Source organism: Ruditapes philippinarum, unplaced genomic scaffold, assembly GCF_026571515.1.
Source record: "Ruditapes philippinarum isolate M1 unplaced genomic scaffold, ASM2657151v2 ctg1267_1_1_1_1, whole genome shotgun sequence".
NCBI classification, from domain to species: domain Eukaryota; kingdom Metazoa; phylum Mollusca; class Bivalvia; order Venerida; family Veneridae; genus Ruditapes; species Ruditapes philippinarum.
Window position 1 is genome coordinate 3,543 of NW_026859684.1, and position 20,512 is coordinate 24,054.

The 20,512-nt window shown below is 32.5% G+C and overlaps 1 protein-coding gene across 2 annotated transcripts; it reads left to right on the forward strand.

The window, feature by feature from the left end:
• Positions 1 to 3,523: 3,523 nt before the first annotated feature.
• On the forward strand, positions 3,524 to 19,991 carry LOC132757490 (uncharacterized). Of its 2 annotated transcripts, none has more exons than XM_060748778.1 (10): positions 3,524 to 3,912; positions 4,956 to 5,051; positions 6,543 to 6,721; positions 12,602 to 13,386; positions 13,685 to 13,814; positions 14,364 to 15,711; positions 16,213 to 16,364; positions 16,889 to 17,043; positions 17,363 to 17,472; positions 17,790 to 19,991. In XM_060748778.1, the coding sequence occupies exons 1-10, from the start codon at positions 3,675 to 3,677 to the stop codon at positions 17,942 to 17,944; spliced, it is 3,348 nt and encodes a 1,115-aa protein (XP_060604761.1). In that variant the 5' UTR covers positions 3,524 to 3,674; the 3' UTR covers positions 17,945 to 19,991. The 2 variants fall into 2 exon arrangements, with proteins under 2 accessions (XP_060604761.1, XP_060604760.1); XM_060748777.1 differs by lacking the exon at positions 6,543 to 6,721 and adding an exon at positions 8,498 to 8,676 and having other exon boundaries at positions 3,525 to 3,912.
• Positions 19,992 to 20,512: the final 521 nt, after the last annotated feature.

Consider the following 20,512-nt stretch of genomic DNA (forward strand, 5'->3'; position numbering starts at 1 on the left):
CGTAAAGTTGGCAGTAGCAGTAGCTCAGCAGTAGCAAAATTATAAAACATGCAATTGGCAGGAGCACTAGCTCCGCAGAAGCAGTATGAAAATTATAATACTTGAAGTTAGCAGTGGCAAAACTATTAAACGTGAAATTGGCAGTAGCAGTACCTCAGGAGTAGCAGTTGCAAAATTATGAAAAAAATGAAATTGGCAGTAGCAGTGGCACAGCAGTAGCAGTAGCAAAATTGTAAAACATGAAGTTGGCAGAAGCAGTAGCTTAGCAGAAGCAGAAGCATAATTTTAAAACGTGCAGTTGACAGTAGCAGTAGCTCAAGAGTAGCAGTAGCATAATTATAAAGCGTGAAAGTGGCAGTAATAAGTAGCACAGAAGTAGCAATAGCAAAATTATAAAACGTGAAATTGGCAGTAACAGTAGCTCATAAATAGCAGTAGCATAATTATAAAACATTATCATAAAACGTGAAGTTGGCAATAACAGTAGCGCAGCAATAGCAGTAGCAAAAAAATGAAGTTGGCAGTAGCAGTAGCTCAGGAGTATCAGTAGCATAATGTTAACAGTAGCAGTAGCTCAGGAGTAGCAGTAGCCATTCTCTGCTAAAACAATTTAGCGATGGACAGAAAAAATATGTTATGTAACGTTGAACTTAAGAATGTTTTAACTGTGTTTTTCTTTTTAATACAACCAGTTTTTAATCATCGCAAATCCAAATAAGATACAAAATATCTCGATGTGCTGCCTTGTCCATGTTGTGTGTGTTCAAACATACCAGTTGTATTGATTAAATGTACACACGACACGCATTGCAATTTCCTGCTTATTTGTCTCTGGTGCCTGCGTTTGTGTCTGAAATAATGCATGGCAGGGCACTTGATATCTTCCTCCACCGGTAAAGCTGGAACGTCGCCATATGACCTTTACTGTGTCGGTGTGACGTAAAACCCAAACAAATCAACATAAAATCAAAAATTATTCGTCAGTTTTATAACATAACCAATAAACATACAACAATAAAGGTAAAAACTAACTTGAGTGAAATAATTTATTCGGATAACATCCGACTGGCATGAATATGTTGTAATCTTTCCTTCTATTTGCATTTCTTTTTTATACATATAAATATAATTAGCTATTTGCGCTAAATCTTCCTCTTTCGATTTAAGGATACAAATAAGATGTTTGTTACATGCAATGTGTGCTGGTTACATACATTTTTTAAGTTAAATGGAAAATGTCTTGGTTGCATGGAAATGTGTGTTCGTTAAAGCTTTTGTAGATTATTTAGAAACTATCATGGTTACTTGGAATGAATACATTTTTGTAGATGATATGGAAAATGTATTTGAATTTGATTCGTCTTTAACAGCCCAGCAGAACAGCAATAACATACTGATAAAACAACTTTTAACCATCCTCTGAATACCTATGCTCTTTGATGCGTCCTGTAACACAAAAGAAGTGACAATTATTGATGCTTCGTTTCACTTATCTAGTTTTATTTAACCACATTGGATTTAAATAGAAGTAGATAATAATCATCCTACGCGGTGTAATATTACTTCCAAAAATTCTATTTATCCGTCGACAAGCATTCTTTTAATAGTTTTAATGTAATTTACATTGTCATTATTCGTTGAAACCTACATTTATATAATGACAGATAAGGTTAATTATTCATGAATATTACATTGCCGTTTCACATTTTTTTGTGCCTGATTTGCGATTGGATGAAATTTCAACCAATTACATTCCAGGTTTTATAATTTATTCAACTTTTTACACTTATTTCAATTTACTACGGTACATTAACAATAAACTACCACGGTTCTTTTGGATAAACTTGAAGTATAAGCGTTTTTGCCAATTTAAAAGAGTAAAACAAAATCTTTAAACCCATCCCTATCATATTCTATTATTTACCACAGGTGATTTGAATTTAAAGCAATTACTGTGCAGACCTGTGCCAACAAATATAAATAGAACATGAGATATATCTAAAAGAGTGGATTCATGGTCCAATGGTGACGCGTTGGACGGATAATCCATTTTTCATTCCCGCTCCAAAAATAACAACACATGAATTTAAATCGTAGACCCGTGTATCAGTGAAATTTTCTGTAGCCCATGCACTGTCATTAATGATATTTCTCCATCGAGAAATTAGGTAAAATCCACTTAAAGCAAATTTGTTACGTCTTTATAACAATTCATAAGATAATGTTGACAAAAACGAATACTACATTTTTTTAGTACGTTTATAAACTTATTTATATCTACTTCAAATGTTGTTTTATAAAATTAATACAAAAACAGACATATGTTTATATTACTTATTATTTGTAAGTCGTTCCAATAATCTGATAAACCACGTTCTTCTAATTTTTTGTGGTTTTCATTAAGAATACCTATAGATAAGACATTTTGAACTTCATTTTGTTTAGCATTAACATTTACCTTTATTTTTTTTGAATTTCAAACAAGTACCTGATCATGTTTTTTTTCCCTAGTTTTATTGGTTCCCTACCAAGTTCGTCATAAAGTCCTGCCAAATTTGTTGAGCTAATTACAAGGGGTATTTTTGAAAAGAATTATGTTGGTATTTTCTTTTAAAAAATATCATAACCCTAAATATAGTTCAACATATCGTGGAAAAATATATTTATGATTGTTGGCACCAATGCGTCAAGGGATCTTCGTTTCGATTCAAATTTCTTACGACACGTGCGCGCGGGCAAAATGTAATATCACAGGTTGACATAACGAATTGCTTCATTATACATACGTATATATCATATTAGACAGGAAAGGTCACAATAACATAAGTAAATGGGTACGGGTCAGAGTCAGCACTTTTCGCTATTTAACTATTGTTTTCACTTCTTTTGACGGCTCTTCCTGCTTTCAGATCTTCTTCAAAATAAATTGTTATGTAAAAACTTCTTAGATACATCATAATCTAACAATTCAGACCTATATACTCAGATATGCAATGTAATTTGAAACCTATTTCTGTGTTCACAAAAAAAACAATCCATCAATCAGATATAGTTTTTGTCTGTTTCCACTTATACTAGTCATTATAAAACTATAACAATCCAAATTATATTCACTGAACTGACGCATATAGATATTGAGCTTTAATGCAGGGAAAATGATGTCGAGTTTGACTCAAGTGTAACACAACAACAACACAACAACAACACAACAACAACACTACAATTATGGTCAATTTTCAGCCAAGTAGTTTCTGTCTACAATGTCAGTGTTTCGTTGGAATAAAGCGAATAACCCGTTTTTTGTATCTAACATTCTTATTTTCCGTAAATTCAGTTTCATATAAATAGAAAAGTTTGTATTCATTGATTTTTATGTTGATCATATGTATATCGCTTAGAATGTATGAACATAGTTTATAAATTCTTTACTTTTAACTTGCTCATTATTACAATGTTTGGTTTAAACTACGCGTAATAATTTCATATAAATACATTTTGTAACTTGATACCCGGCGTTCAAATGAATAGAAAAGCAGTAATTTGTATAAAATTGCGTTATTGTGATCGTAATACTGCTTTATGGCAAACGCGTTATTCTATTTGAAATTTTAAAGAAAAACAAATAAATTGATTTTCTACTTTAACTTACTCGATCATCTTGTTTTAACATAAATATGAACATTTACGCTTTCTTGCTGCCGTTTTTGACAGTTTTTGTTCTTGTTGAAAGGGTTCATCTACAGGTAATAAATGTAAATGGGGATTTAACAATTGTCGGATTATTCCAAGTGCACAAACCAGAAGGGGATTCGTGCGGATTAGGCCTGAGCGCTGCCTCTGTGATGACGTCAGAGGCGGTGAAATGGTACATTGAAGGATTAAACCAATATGGCAAACTTCCTTTTAAAATTGGTGGGCATGTTTGAAGTTTAATTTACAAAACCTTTTTTTCTTATACCGAGACGAGACTTTTACTGTACACTTAGGTTAGAAAGAATAAATAACTGTCTTAATTATGAAATGCTCGTTCGTAATTCGTAATTTCGTACTGAACATCATTGTATAATTATTTTTATTGTAACGATCCTTTTTTTAATTTTTGATGTGAGTTCGTTTTTTCCTGCATTATAATACAGTTGCTGTTAATGTTAATTATTCTGTTTGTGTCCCTTAATTTCAATTATAAGAAAAGTTTTTCCATTGCCTATTTTGGTCTTTTAAAATAAACGGACACATTTTACTTTACCCTGTTTATTTTTTGTTATTTACTAGTCAAGCCTTGAAACTGGTTTTTAATTAGCTTTCTTCGTTTGCTGATTCTTAAAAAAATAATTGATAAATTACAAAATACAAAGCTTGAAATAAATAAATAAATTGATTATTTAACTGGTTAGTTTATTTACTTATTTATTTATTTATTTATTTATTTGTTGTATTTTTGGCGTATATTCTTGCAAATATGGTTTCTTATAATCAGCATAATATATGATAAATTTCTAAAGAACAAAAAATACATGTATACATATTGTGTTATATGGCCAGTTCTGACCAGAATAACATTTTTTTCTATTTGAATCATTCAGATATGGATAATCTAAAATGGAACTTCAAACCATATTATTGTCTTTTGTCTAATATCTACGGGTTGTTAAATTCATAACATTTTGAGTATTAGAATTATCTATGTACACACTTATATGTATATTGTAAATTCGTAAATATATTAGCCGCGTCATGACAAAACCAACATAGTTCGTATGCGACCAGCATGGATCCAGACCAGCCTGCGCAGTCTGATCAGGATCCATGCTGTTCGCTTACAGACCCTATAACAACAAGAGAAACTGATAGCGAACAGATCAGACTACGCGGATGCACAGGCTGGTCTGGTTCCATGCTGGTCGCAAACGCATAATGTTTGTTTTGTCATGACGCGGCTCATATGTAAATTACAGGCTTCGAAGGGCATGAAACGTGTGGTCTGGTGAGCAAAGCATCTGAGATTTCCATCAAACTGATGAACAAGGCGCTTACAAATAAAACTATCCTAGGTAACTAGTCATATTATGTAAATTTTTAGTGTCTGATAGACATTTTTTTATTATTTAAACTTAAGTAGTAATGCATAATATATATGCATTTATCAGGCACGAAGGGAAATTTAGGTAGAACCTTCGCCCTTGCGTTAGCGAGGTACCCTCTTCTCACATCAGCTGCCATTTGTTTATTTCATCGTTTCTAGTGCCAAGATATGCTGATAACTAAATATTTCTTTACATAAGAAAACTCAACATTAATATGATATATAGTAAATTCAAGATAACACCTAATATATACATCAAAGTCAATGTTGTGCCATACTCCTGTGCAGATTTACCCTTCATTGAGCTTTCCCAACCATTGTTTTAACCAAATTATATTCTTGAAGCATAATGCATTCATCACAATAGATCAAAAGTGCGGTTTTAGAAAATCTTTATTACGCAATAAATTCATTCTATACATTTCCGACATAAACCTTCAAATATTTTGGTGTGATTCTTTAACGATATGTCATTTCAGTTTTTATTAATGGATGTTTCAACTTAATGTACCTGATTTGTGAAGCGTATCAAGTTATGCTATAATTTTTAAATTAATGTTCGTAAATGTGCTCTATGAAATACACTATACAGTCGCAGCCATTAACTATAACTTAAATCAACTATTTAAAGTGACTTTACATAGCATTATTTGTTCAAAAAACGGCGTGTTTCTTCACAAAAGTCGCATCCGAGGTATTTTCATACTGCGTGTTTGTAATATCAGTTTAATGGCAAATCTTGCTGGTTTACAACGAAGCTGCAAATATATTCGTTTTTATTTCATTTAAATCGTACATTATTATAAATTCTTTAAAATATATTTGACAGTTTACGCATAAACAGCAATTAACTATATTTATTACACTAACGTTCGCCTTAGTCCTCGTGTAACACTACATTATTTTACATATAGCTTGATAAAATATGTTGAAATGCCATATAGCATACCAAAATCTATAAATAGGCCCATATAACCTGTCTAAATCTGTTAATATGCCATATAACCTGTCTTAATCTGTTGATATGCCATATAATATGTCAAAATCTGTTAATATGCCATATAACATGTCAAAATATGTTAATATGCCATATGCCATGTCTAAATCTGTTAATATGCCATATAACATGTCAAAATCTTTTATTATGCCATATGACATGTCTAAATCTGTTAATACGCCATAGATCATGTCAAAATATGTTAATAGGCCATATAACCTGTTACAAAATCTGTTAATAGAATATATATAACATGTCAAAATATGTTAATATATAGAGACTAGTATATGTACACAGTGTAACCGCAATAAGCTGCTGTTCTTCGAGAAACATATTGAGTCAAAATAATGAATGGAAATCAACATATCATCGTTTGTAAACATATATAACTATATTGCATTTTATATTTTGAAAATGATCACAGTCACTTACCGTATTGGCTTCATTTTGTCTCAATTTAAGGAGTAATTGGTCCTGAATTCAGTTCTGAAGCAGAAGCTATTTCCCCGATTCTAAGCTCAGTTACAAAGGAGAGTCGTTTAGTTCAGGTGGGATTTTCAACTACCGCAGCACGGCTTGGAGATACTGAAAAATATCCGAACTTTGTGCGAGTCGTCCCGAATGATGACGTACAAGTTGAGGTATGTTGTCACCATCATAATTATAATTATCATCATCATCATCACTGTCATCATCATCATCATCAGTCATCATTATCATTTAGCATTTACACTTTTTTTATTTTAGTTAAATTGTTCCGATTACGGTATGCGACTTATAAAATGTCAGTTATAAGGTAAGGTAATAAAATGTCAGCTACAAATCAATGTCACCACACTTTAAAATGTATAACAAAATGTCACGCCCGTTTAACTCACAACGAGTGAAAAATGTCCATCGGTTAAAATGTTGTGAGCAACTTCCGTTCCTCGTTGTGAGCATCCAACTTTGACGTGAAGCACGATAAGCAAGGTGAGTTTTTCATAATTTTCTAAGATTACAGACATTTATATAAAAATATCGGAATGCAGTTAGCTAGCGATGTGTTTTCCGAGTATGCACATGTAAAGATATTGCCTGTTGGTGGACAATTTGATGGAAATACCGTGCGACGCAGTCACTCGGGATAGCTGGAAAACTGGAGACAACTTCTCTTTGGACCTAATTAAACATTGAAAACGTCGATTCTGGTGACGTTTTGTGCATTCTAACATAAAACAGATGCCCACAAGTCTTCAGCGTAAATTATAATCTGAAAGTCTTCATAGAAACGAAGATATACCCCTTTTTGCTTTAATCCTCGTTGTGAGCACCATAACCTCGTTGTGAGCAAGACAAGCGCAGTGCGTGTATGGTTTCAATATGTTATTCAGATGGTGAAAATATAATTTTCAATCTACCAAAGCAATTAAAACGTTTTACATAGCCACATTTCTTTGCAAGATGTTGTGCATACCCCAAAGGGAGGCATATTAGTTTTGAATTGTCCGTCTGTCAGTCCGTCAATCTGTCCGAAAACTAAACATTGGCCATAACTTCCTTATTAGTGAACGGATTTGATTAATATTTGAACACAACATCCCTTAGCACAAGACCTTCCTACGGATCTGTATTGTTTTACCTTGGCCCCTGAATGGCCTTTACCTTGAAGGTCAAGTTGTCCCAAAACTTAAAAAATGGTCATATCTTCCTTATTAGCATACAGATTCTACTCATATTTTGAAACAACACCCCTTTAGGCAAGACCTTCAAACTGATCTGGTTTTTTTACCTTGTACCCTGAATGACCTTCTAGATCATCCAAAAACTTTAACATTGGTCATAACTTCTTTATAAGTAGGCTAAGTGGAATTAATTCACATTGGTCATAATTAACTTCTTTATAAGTAAGTGGAATAAGTTCATATTTGGACACAATGCCCCTTTGGACAAGATCTTCCAACTGACCTATAAATAGGCCCATATAACCTGTCTAAATCTGTTAATATGCCATATACCCTGTCTTAATCTGTTGATATGCCATATAATATGTCAAAAATCTGTTAATATGCCATATAACATGTCGAAATATGTTAATATGCCATGTCTAAATCTGTTAATATGCCATATAACATGTCAAAATCTTTTATTATGCCATATGACATGTCTAAATCTGTTAATACGCCATAGATCATGTCAAAATATGTTAATAGGCCATATAACCTGTTACAAAATCTGTTAATAGGATATATATAACATGTCAAAATATGTTAATATATAGAGACTAGTATATGTACACAGTGTAACCGCAATAAGCTGCTGTTCTTCGAGAAACATATTGAGTCAAAATAATGAATAGAAATCAACATATCATCGTTTGTAAACATATATAAACTGATCACATTCACTTACCGTATTGGTTTCTTTTTTGTCTTCAGGAGTTATTGGTCCTGAATTTAGTTCTGAAGCAGAAGCTATTTCACCGATTCTAAGCTCAGTTACAAAGGAGAGTCGTTTAGTTCAGGTGGGATTTTCAACTACCGCAGCACGGCTTGGAGATACTGAAAAATATCCGAACTTTGTGCGAGTCGTTCCGAATGATGACGTACAAGTTGAGGTATGTTGTCACCATCATAATTATAATTATCATCATCATCATCACTGTCATCATCATCATCATTTTCAGTCATCATTATCATTTAGCATTTACACTTTTTTTATTTTAGTTAAATTGTTCCGATTACGGTATGCGACTTATAAAATGTCAGTTATAAGGTAAGGTAATAAAAGCTACAAATCAATGTCACCACACTTTAAAATATATAACAAAATGTGCAGGTATGTTAGGTTAAATGATTTCTATAAAAGGAGCATTCATTCATTCATTCATTCATTCATTCAGTCAGTCAGTCAGTCAGTCAGTCATTTATTTATTTATTTAATTATTCATTCTTTCAATCAATCAATCAATTGATCGATCAATTAATAAATCTTTCATTCAATCAATTACCCTTTCATAAGTTAATTAATTAATTAATTAATTAATTAAATTATTTATTTATTTATTTATTTATTCATTCATTTTTTATATGTGGTAGTGTTGTATTGTACAACAAGGTCCTTTAATGTCAAAATAACATATTTACGGAATACTGATTATTCTTGTTTTGAAAACCCGTTATATTTGATTGACAGGTTCAATCCGAAATGTAGGGTATTATTTTACAGAGGAAACTCGATATCCCTTCGATAACATCGGCCAATATTGTAAATATCTTTTATCAATGCTTTATCGGTGCCATCTTAATAAAGTGTTTGGAACGTGTGTTTATGAAGTATAAGATGAAATGGGGTAAATGTCAAAATGTTAGATGAGATAATCATATTTATCTCTTTAAATAAGGTATCATAATTCAGACCTATTTAAATGTTATGTTTGTTTTTTGTTCATTTTAGGTAGAAAAAAATAATGTTACCATTAGAGGTAATAAAGATAAACAGTATTGAAGATTGAAGACAAGTGTTGAAACATAATAAATATAGTCGTTATAGAAATAATGATAAATATTTATTTATAATGCACAAGAATGGCATTGTGATAGAACAACATAAAATGAGAATCATAATAAAAACAATATTGATATAAAAAATGATTAAAAGATGTATATAAAAAGATGACTTTTCAAAAAGTGACTATAAAAAGACTATTGTTAACATATTATGTTTTCAAAATGATAATGGTGAAAGGGTTATCATAGTTATAACTAGTTTGATGTTGTTGGTAGTTTTTACACAACTACACATTCATTGTTAAGTATTCGATAACTTTATGTTGAGCACTAAAGAATATTGATAAAATATTAATAACATAAATTGTATCCCCACAAAACGTGCACGTTTTATCACAATTACATTGTCTCAACCGCATCTACCCCGGTATAATGTTTCTTTTCTTTATTATTCTCTTCGTTTCTTTTGATCCTGCTACATATTCTTCACCTTTTGTATCTATTATTTCACCCCATTTTGATTTTTTTTTTCATCTTGCCACCCTCCTATTTCTGCTATACCACCTACTTCTTTTTCGCTTTCTTTTGCTTCAACTGTTTCTTCTCCCCTTTTTTGCTCCCAATTTTCTTTCCTTATCTTCTTTTATTTATATTCTTCTTGACATCGCTTTCTTTTCGTTGTTCTTCTCCGTTTTATATTGGTAAAAAAAAGCATTCGAATATTAATCGGATACGTTATAGAAAGCACGGGGGTTTATTTTTTCTGCCAAAGTAATATCACACTATTAAAATAATAATTATTTTGTTTTTTTGCCCTGTTTTTCTTTCTTTATTCATTTTTTATTTGAAAATTATCTGTAATTATGTCTGTTGTAAAGCCATTTAGTGGTTTTCCTTGACATTTCAACCTTTTAAAAGAAAAAAATGTTTAAATTCAAATCTGTCTAATTGTTCTATTGGATGTTTACCTCAACCAAATAACTGACTTGATTTAAATCTTCTGAAAGACCATTGAACCTTCAACTTAAAATATAGCATTATGGTACGTATCTTTCCGTTGGTGTTTTTTGTTTTAAGTTTTCATTATTTTTTGCATTTTACTCTTTTAAGCAAAATAGAGATTTTATTTCCTGCAGTTAAATATGACGAATTTCAAGTTTGTATGCACAACACAAAAAAAAACATCAAAAAACAAAAAACGGAATAAATAACATCTTTATGCAAACAAAATCAATGCTTACCTCACGTTCGCTATTTGCACAAACAACAACAACAACAAACAATGATATCAAAAGATAATCGACCGAAGTAATTCTATGCATATAGAATTGCACAACAATGACATAATGATTTCTTGTAGCTAAAAAACAAATGTGAAAATAGAAATTAAATTATAAGCATATTGATATTGATGTCTCTTCAAAGTAGGGCAACTTCTATTTTACAGTATTTATTTAGGTGTCCCTATTACTTGTTTTTACGTTTGACATTATAAATTGTGTTATCATATTCGTTTTTGACGGCCTCATGAAAAGAATCACATATAAAATATTGCAAAAAGAAATAAAACGATAATGGATAGGAAATACTTGGGAACAACACTGAAAATTCGAAAAACAATCTTTATTACGTTTAAATGCTTTTGTGATAATTCACAGAATAATCTATGGATAGATTTAGCAATGGTTATCAATCTTTAAAAAAAGGAACACTATTAAATGTACATGTATATATGTATGTACCTAAATGAACAAGTCATGTTTCATTTCCGACATCTACGCAATCAGTAGGCAATTATATTTAAAAAAAACAAAACTCGAATAATATACAAATGTATATGAAAATTATAAACACTATATCAATTGGACACATTAATGATTATTCAAAATAATAGACACTTATTGAACAGCATAAACTGAGGGTACCTGATAAGTTCCGTTCTTTTGGTGCGTCTTTCTATTTAAAGTGCGTACTTATTGCCTAGTAATATAATGAGATCTTAACAAAGTGTAAACTATTTTATTGAAGAAAGGATATAGTTAAACAGAACTTAAATATCTAACCATTTAACTAAAAAGTTAAAAAAAACCTACCCTGTACATTTTATTTTATAATGGCAAAAACCATCTTTTTCAATTTATTTTAGAACTCCTTAAAATTATGTTTTATAATGGTAAGAACTATCCTTTACATTTTATTTTAGAAATATCCTTAAAAAATTATTTTAGAATGGCAAGAAGTATCCTTTATATTTCATTTTATAACGGCAAGTAATATCCTTTACATTTTATTTAAGAACTATTCTTAAAATTTTATTTTTATAATGGCAAGAACTACTAACTATTTATTTTCAAAATGGCCACTGAAATTCACAGATTTCAGTTTTTCCATCTTTTGGCGTCATTATATATGTGTCATTTGAGATTTTAGTGCTAATGCATTATCTTTTGAAACACTCCCAGTGTGTCATTCGTGAGACTAACAGCTCAAAAATTTGTCTTTTAAATATGTGTAGGACAAGCTTTGATTGGAGCAAAATCTTCTAATCTTACAAATTTGAAATATGTTATCCTTGTAGTACAACTTAATGGTACAAAAAGAACAACTTTAGAAAATAAATTTTCGATAATCTCCATAAACAAGCACAAACATCTTTCATCATAACAACACAACAATTTCATTCGTTTGTATATTTTATGCTATTAGTAGAATGCAAAGTTTGTATGCTATCTAATGCATGGCTAAACCTTTATGTTTGTATTTCAATATCGCCAACATATGAGCGGAAGAAAGAAATTATTACGACTTATGTATGTAAATTCACGCTCATGACTTTCTTTTTTAAAAATATATATAAATAAAAAGTAATATAAATTATCTTCCTGGTAAAGCAAGGTATAGAAACCGGCTATCTAGATTGCCGGTTAAGTTTGCTGATCAATACACTACATAACCCAGGCTGCTTCCGAGTATCATCTCTATTTCAGATTTTTCTTTTTAGTGCTATTGCATGTGTTCACGTGTATTTAACAGGTGATGATCAAGACAATGAAATCTCTCGAATGGAACAGAATTGCAATCATCTATGTCAACGATACTTACGGTCGGGATGCTAGCAATCGTCTCATTTTGAGGGCAAACGAAGAGAGTATTTGTACATCTATGAATAGCGCTATCCCGGTAGAAACTAGTGGAGATTTTTTCAACTCCTTGATTAGCGACATTACTATCGGTACCGGCAATAGAGCATCTATAAATGGAATAGTTTACATTGGTCCCAGTTCATTTGCTCGTTCTATATTTATTGCCTTAGAAAATACGGGCTTTACATCACATCCTATTGTCATGTTGTCGGAAGGTATCAACATGGAGACAAGCGTGTTTCAGTATAATTCTGGGTCGACGCTTAAGTCGTCAAAAGGATCTCTTGTTCTTGCACCTAACTATCAGGAAAGCATTGAATTCACGTCCCATTGGCGGTCAATATTCACAAACAAAACGTATTTTGAAAAGGAAGTTATGACAAACCCTTGGCTAATGGAAGTATATTATGAAATCACAGAGTGTGAGAGAAGAAACTGTGATTTTACGCCACTGACAGAGAGTGATTATAACCAAGTGTTTGAAGCGCAAATTTTATACGTGCAGTATGCCATACTTGCAGCGCATGCCCTTGTTAAGGGGACAAGAGAACTCCATAACAAATACTGCCCTTCCTCGGTATTCTGTGATGGTTTTAAAACGAATTTTCGTTCGGGCGACCTAGTAAATGTTCTAGAAAATATTAACATAGACCTTGGGAAGGATTTTCAATGGAAGTAAGTTAGTTGTATAACGGCAGGCATTTTTCTCTTTTTATGTTCAGAAATAGATTTCATTGTTTACAAATGAATACGATATTACAATTATGAAATTATCTGCTTCATAATAAGACATACAATTCGTATATACGAATTGTGGGTGCAAAAGATTATGGGGATGCTAAAAGGAAACATACGGAATAACTCAAAATTTAATTCTTTTTAAACTAAATCAGTTCCAAAAAGTTTTTAAAGATGATCCCATTAAAGATCATCCCCGCATCACTCTACTGATATACATGTATTTGTATTGCAGATTACCGTCATTGTCAGACCGTAAGCTTCAACTAAACAGCACAGAAACTCAACAGAAAGATCTTTCGTTATATGATGTGTTCAATTTCCGGAAGAATGATGAACTTTCTACCGAATTTGATCTGATAAAGGTGGTTTTATTTTAAAGATTTTCAACAAATCTACAATTATATTATTTACCATTTGATTATATTGTCCAGGTTTATTGAGGGATTGGTGTTGATGATTGCATCTGACGCAATCAAGATAAACAGGTTATGTCGAATGTTTATATATGTGTTTCAGTAATTTTGATCAGTAAATGTTTCTTAAATGGTTCTTTTTTTCTGAAGGATTTCTTAAATAGACGGTTGAGGTGCTTATTTCCCAACTCATCAGTTGATCGTTGTAGCCAACTGTTTATGTTATATCGCATTATCTGCCTTGCTATGGAAAATCTTAAGAAAACATTTCTAGATTTTGCATACTTGGATAAGTTTGTTCCAGATTACATTTTTGACGTAATGAAATACGGCGTGGTTTAGAAAGGAACTAACACTTTCAATATAATTTATCAAAATCCAGAAAGTTTCAATCACAGTTATTTTGAAACGGATTTGGAGAGACGACATTTACCGAATATATTTTACCAAATTTTTTTCATCATGTGAGATAAGAAATATAATTGTTGTTATTTTAAGGTCAGTGATCGTTTAGATAACGACATAACTATAAACAAAGAGAAGCTTAGAGACTACACAATCAATAACGAGGAGCTAGTATGGCCAAATGTACGAAAGGCACAGTGCATGGTTGATACAAAGTGTAAAGAGTGCATCAACATTGAAGAGCTACGTGAAAGTATCATATTTGAGCAAGGTGATATATATGTTGTGGGTGTGATTGCAGTGTTCGATAGTGACAGTACCTCTGGAGACGGTTGTGGAAAAATTCGTATCGTCAGTGGATACCAAACTGCTGAATCAATAAGATTTGCTGTGAAGAAAGTCAATGCGAAAACCGGCGATTTTTCTGGCTTCTTTCCCGGTTTACAGATTGGTCTAATTGTTTTAAACTCGTGTAACGATCCAGTCATTATTCAAAGGAAGATTTATAAACTTATTCATAATGGCGTACAAAAGGCAGACGGGTCTGTTATAGATCTTCATAACAGAATATTAGGATTTATTGGTGATATAGGAAGCAGTATTAGCATTGCTGTGGCAGAATTACTGTCAAGATTACATTTTGTACAGCTAAGTTTTGCTTCAACAAGTCCCGTGCTCAGTGATAGATCTAAATATCCTTATTTTATGAGAGTTGTTACTCCAGATGATGCCCAAGCGAGAGCTATAATTAAAATTATTCAAGAGCTTGAGTCTAACTATGTTCAGATTGTTTATAGCACTGGCGCATATGGTGAAGCAGGGAAGGATAAAATTAAAGAGGAGGCAGTTAAAAGTAAAATTTGTGTAGTTCAGGAAATTGCTGTTGACGAAACTGATAGTGGATTTGGAATATTTGAAAAGTTGCGGCTGTACACTCACGCACGTATTGTCATTATATTTCTGCGGTCCCATCGCATAGTTCCTGTGATGTCAGCCTTGACTTCTCAGATTAATACAAGGGGAGAATTTATGTTTATTGGTTCTGAAGCATGGGCCCGGAAACGGGATCCTTTGAAAACGGACAGTAAACAAAATCTTCTGGGTTCTTTTACGCTTTCTCTTGAAATGTATGAGGATAATGAGTTGCGCACGCATATCTATAATCTCACTCCAAAGCCATTTAATCAGAATCCATGGTCAACATTATATCTACAAGAGAAAAGAAATTGCTACTTTGATCTAAGTTTTGACAAAATAAAGAATAAGATGTGCTCTTTAAATGATGACAACATCTTTGGTAGCGACTTTACGTTGGATTCTTGGGCTACTGCCGCCTATGTTGCAACGAAATCTCTTCTAATTGGCGGCAATAATTTTCTCAGAGACAAGTGTGGCATAAGCACGAAAGTTCTTTGCGGAGAATTCACGGACAATACAAAGGGTAAATGTTTTAAAGCGCATGAAGCTTTCTTTTGTATTAAATTTAGATTTAAACTTTAACAGAATGAATCGTCACAAAAGTTGCCTTTCTGATCAGCTTGCTTTCAATTTTGAAATGTGTATAATTTGTGTGGGGGGAGGGTGGGTGTGTATTAAAAAATGAAACAGATGTTGACATAATTTTATAAGAAAAGGCCCCAGTTATATGCATGCTTTCTAGATGTCGAAAGGTACGTTAAACCCTACATCTTGTGCCGTCATGCATGTATAGGCTTCTTTTAAAGAAACGAAATATCATCATGGGAATATAGGGCCTAATGGAGTTACACTCTTGACCCTTTATGAAGAAAAAATGTATAAAATCTCCATCATAAATTTGTTAGATTTGTTGACATGCCATTTAAAGGTACGTTGTATAATTTGACCGTGGCATTGAGTTGATTTCATATCAACTGCTGTTAGAAGAAAACTGTTACAATAAATGCCTTGTTTATGATGACAGGTTTTGTTGAAGCGATTAAGGATACGAAGCTTGATCTGGATGGATCAGGAAACAAGATTAAAGTTTTCAGTGACAACGGAAATGGTAATATTGGCTACAGAATTTACAACATTCAAAAAGACGATGACCCACAAATTTTGACTTACACTGAGGTATATATTGATTCTTACTGTTAGGTATTTATTTTGAGGTGAAATCAGGCGCAGTCTGTTAAGACAATTCCATTTCCGGTAGTTTGCAAATTAAATGTTATACGTATTGTCGAGTTCAATAAATAAAAAGAAAACATAACGTTTGACCGTCCAGTAAACTCAGTTTTTGGAACACGTCCTGTTCACGGATAATTTACGGATAATTTGACAAAGGCTGAGGCAAAGCCAGGACCAGTCGCAAAAATAATGCATTACAAATAAACGTTTATTAGATGTGGGTTTTTGTTATTTTTAAAAGATTTCTCATGTTCACCATCTATGTTTTTTTATCTTATTCATTACAAGCGAAGCGTACAATGCTATTCATTGTACAAACATATCAATGAAGGGCGGTTTGATTCTGTCACAACAAAAAAGTTTTCAATATAAATATCAATTGCATACAGTTTCTTCTTCTGATTGAATAATCAAACATACCCCAGTTAAGTATGTATGCATTGGGAATACATTTATGTCATTCTTAGGTCGGGCGTTTTCCATTGGAAGGAACATTTACGTTTGAGAAAAATCTGATTGTGAATCCAAGTGGTAACCCGATTGAATCAACATGTCCAAGCGAGCCGGCGTGCAGTGAATGCTTACAGTCTGACAAAAGTCCAGAAAAAGACACAGAAAAAGAGTATGTAACATATGCGTGTTATACTTGTTTTTATTTCATTTATTTGATAAACTACAATTTGTCAATAGCTAGACATTTGTTTGCTTTTGTTAAAACGAATGAAATGACCAGTCAAACCATTCAGGTCTGGTCAAAAGACATGGCTCTTATATACTTTATATGCCCTTATATACTTTATATTTTTAAATCAGTTTAACATATTACAAAAGACTATCAAAGAATCAGTATACCATCACAAAAAAGAAAGAAAAGCAAATATCGGTTGTTGAAAGTATGTTTTAAGAAAATATATTAAACTTTGACGTATGTTGTGCTTTAGGTCGTTGAATGTTGGAATGATAGTTCTTGGGGTGTTTCTTGCAATCGCATTAATAGCTGTTCTGATATTGGTGATATGTTTGATGAAACTGAGGGAAACACGCAAACGAGGTATCTTTTTCTTTGTGTATGTTTTATCTAATTGGCTTCTTTAATTTAAGCGTGCCAATTGTGATACCAACAAACATTGTATTCATTCTATCGGTTAGAAATTCTGAGATATAGATTACATAAATATCATCAATTTAGCATTTGATATTTTTTCTGTACACAACAAATTAGACAAAGAAGAAGCAACAAAAATCATTCTGTAAGAGAATTTGGCTGTTAGGTTTAATTTTTTTACGATTATCTTAGAGTAGATAGAATGTGCTTTAGCTTGAAACTGTGATCAGAGCTTTTCAAAACGTTCATTCCTGAAATTTCAGCCAGTGAAATATACCTAACGCCAACGACCCCAAACGTTGAACACAAGTTGCAGAGAGAGGAAGCAATCGGAAGTGAAGAGTTTGCTACCATTCCGGCTTGCTCCCCGAATCCATCAAGGACAGCACCACCAGACATCCAAACTACTGATACATAACATTTTACTACTGTGTACTTTTTGTACAAATTGTGTAATGTTAGAACTAAATATTTGACACTGTTTCGAGGGCTGGATGTAGTAGTGTTATCAGAATGGTGTAGGGAATTACATTCTATGAATGTTTTCGCACTTGGTGATGCTATAATGTTATATTTGTTACTCGGCTTTGGTAGTGTAAAACTGCAGTATTTGATAAGTGGCAATATGAAACACAATAAATTATTATCTAACTCATTTAATAACGCCTTTTCCACTTTGAATATTTAAAATCATTATGCATCTATTTTATATTCGATTTACATGCTATAACGCAGTATTTGATATCCAGTGTTGATAGAATATCGGTGCACGACATAACGTCGAAAAATATTTGATAGAATACGACAATTAAAAGAATGGACAAATGGTAGAAAACGACAATTTACAGAATATACAGTTGATAGAAAAGAATATAATGTCGAATTTTGTGTATCTTTTCGAAAGAACTTGTAAAAAAGCTTGGTACGCGGGTCATTCCATAAGTTCTTATAATGGCCTTATTTTAAGAAAACTATAAGTGATTCACATCTACCGTATCTATAGTCCTTTAAAGTAACTAACCCTTACAAGCGCTTTCCATCTGCTCGGAAGATCGGCAATTCCGGTTGCTAGGCAGCCGCGTGTGATACTTTGAAGCTCCATGGCCACGGCAACTTTAAGTCTCTCTAAGTCATTAAATCTAACGCCCCTGAGTGGCATTTTGAGTTTAGGAAAAAAGACATTGTCACAGGTACTCATGTTTGGCGAATAAGTGGAGATGGGGCAACACTTCCCAGTTATATTCTTCGATTTTTTGACGTCACTTGGTGTGATTTATGCGGAGTTGCGTTGTCATGAATTGTTTCCTGATAGTTGGTCTTAATTTCTCTTTTAAAAATGTTTCATAATACTACTAATAATAATATGTCCAATCCGACGCCAATGCACCGGCATTATCATAGGCTAAAATTACGAGCTGTTTCAGGTTCCATTGTTTTCGTCGAAATTGTTCAGGCATTGACGACCGTTACGTGTGTCATTCGGAGGAGTGTGACTTTAATTCGGGCTTATAGCTACGAAGTCATTTCTTATCGTTTGCCACAAATGCGGTCGCCTACATTTTCATCTCTTTAAGTGATTTTCTGCAATCACTAACCGGTCCGTCGTTTGGTCCCGCGTGAGATGATATGGCACCCATCTTGCAGAAACTCGGTGCATTCGCAAATGACGTGTCTGAATTGCAGGAATTTACCGAACAGAAATACCAAGACTTTCAGCTAACTCCTCGCATGTTAATCGCCGATCTTCATTCAGTTGGTCCCAAGCTTTTTCAACATGGAACTTGCCTGTAACCTCAACCGGCCGTCCGCTATGGGGGTCATCGGAAACATCAAATTTTCCATCTGCAGATCGCCTAATCCATCTATAAACTGTATTATATTAAACAGCAGATTCACCACAAGCTTCTCATAACTGCTCATGGATTTCATTTCCCGTTTTCCCCCTCAAAAACTTTATTTTAATATATCTAGGCTTACCGCGGCCATACGTGGAAAATATTTCCGAAACATTTTTTTTTATTACAATAACAAACTAAGACTATTGCTAAGCAAAAGAAGTAACATACCGAATATTAAAATGACTTGTAAATCATGATAAAAATAGATTATATTTTGGAGGGGTGTGACGGCCGGGGGGGGGGTTATTGAGAACTCATTTTGTCTTTAGAGAGGAGTCATTGCACTGTAAAAAAAGGCCACATTTTCTATATAAAATTAACCAGTGGCCATTTATTCTATTTTCTGTGTGTGTGTGTGTGTGTGTGCGCGCTGCGTGCGTGCGTGCGTGTATGTGTATTTTAGTTTGTTTTTTAAATTTGTTTAATGATATTTATGTATTTCTTGTAAATTGTACTTTTTATTTAAAACGTACATGTATGTCTTGTTTTATATAAAGATATGTTTATATGAATGAGCTTGCGATGCTTAAGACAAATAAAATACATGTTGCTATTCCACGAAAATTACTTTACTTCGTTGTTATTGCAATTAACATGCCACACACTTTAATTATAATTTGGTCAAACCAGATGACGATTACGTCAAATATACGACAACAAGAAGATTGTTATCGTTAATTTCTTTCTGATTTGCTATTTATTTGTTTATGTCTATCTGATATATTTATTTCACATTTTCTGTATGGATTAAAAAAAATATGATTATGCCACTGGCTTATGGAAGCTTTACCTTGCCATTGATCCAAATTAAGTCATTTTGATTGGTTCAACTTATCACTTCATCGATGATAAATCTAAGATGACACTTTTTTTGGAATGATTCATTTATAGAACTTCATTGGTTACTTCTTGTTTAGATATGTTTTTTGTTTTTTTTGTTGTTTTTTTGGTATCTATTTTAGCATTTAGAAAATTATTTTTGAATGATAATGTACATGTGTGTGGTATAAAAATGATATGTTATCTATTTTAGCATTTTGATAATTATTGTTTAAAGGATTATATACATGTATATGGTACAGAAATAA

Bases quoted from the DNA above. Each gene is read 5' to 3' on its own strand.
- LOC132757490 (XM_060748778.1), top strand. From the start codon at position 3,675: ATGAACATTTACGCTTTCTTGCTGCCGTTTTTGACAGTTTTTGTTCTT. The intron at 3,913-4,955 runs GTGGGCATGTTT...TGTAAATTACAG, and splicing joins CAAACTTCCTTTTAAAATTG to GCTTCGAAGGGCATGAAACG. The intron at 17,473-17,789 runs GTATCTTTTTCT...CTGAAATTTCAG, and splicing joins GAGGGAAACACGCAAACGAG to CCAGTGAAATATACCTAACG.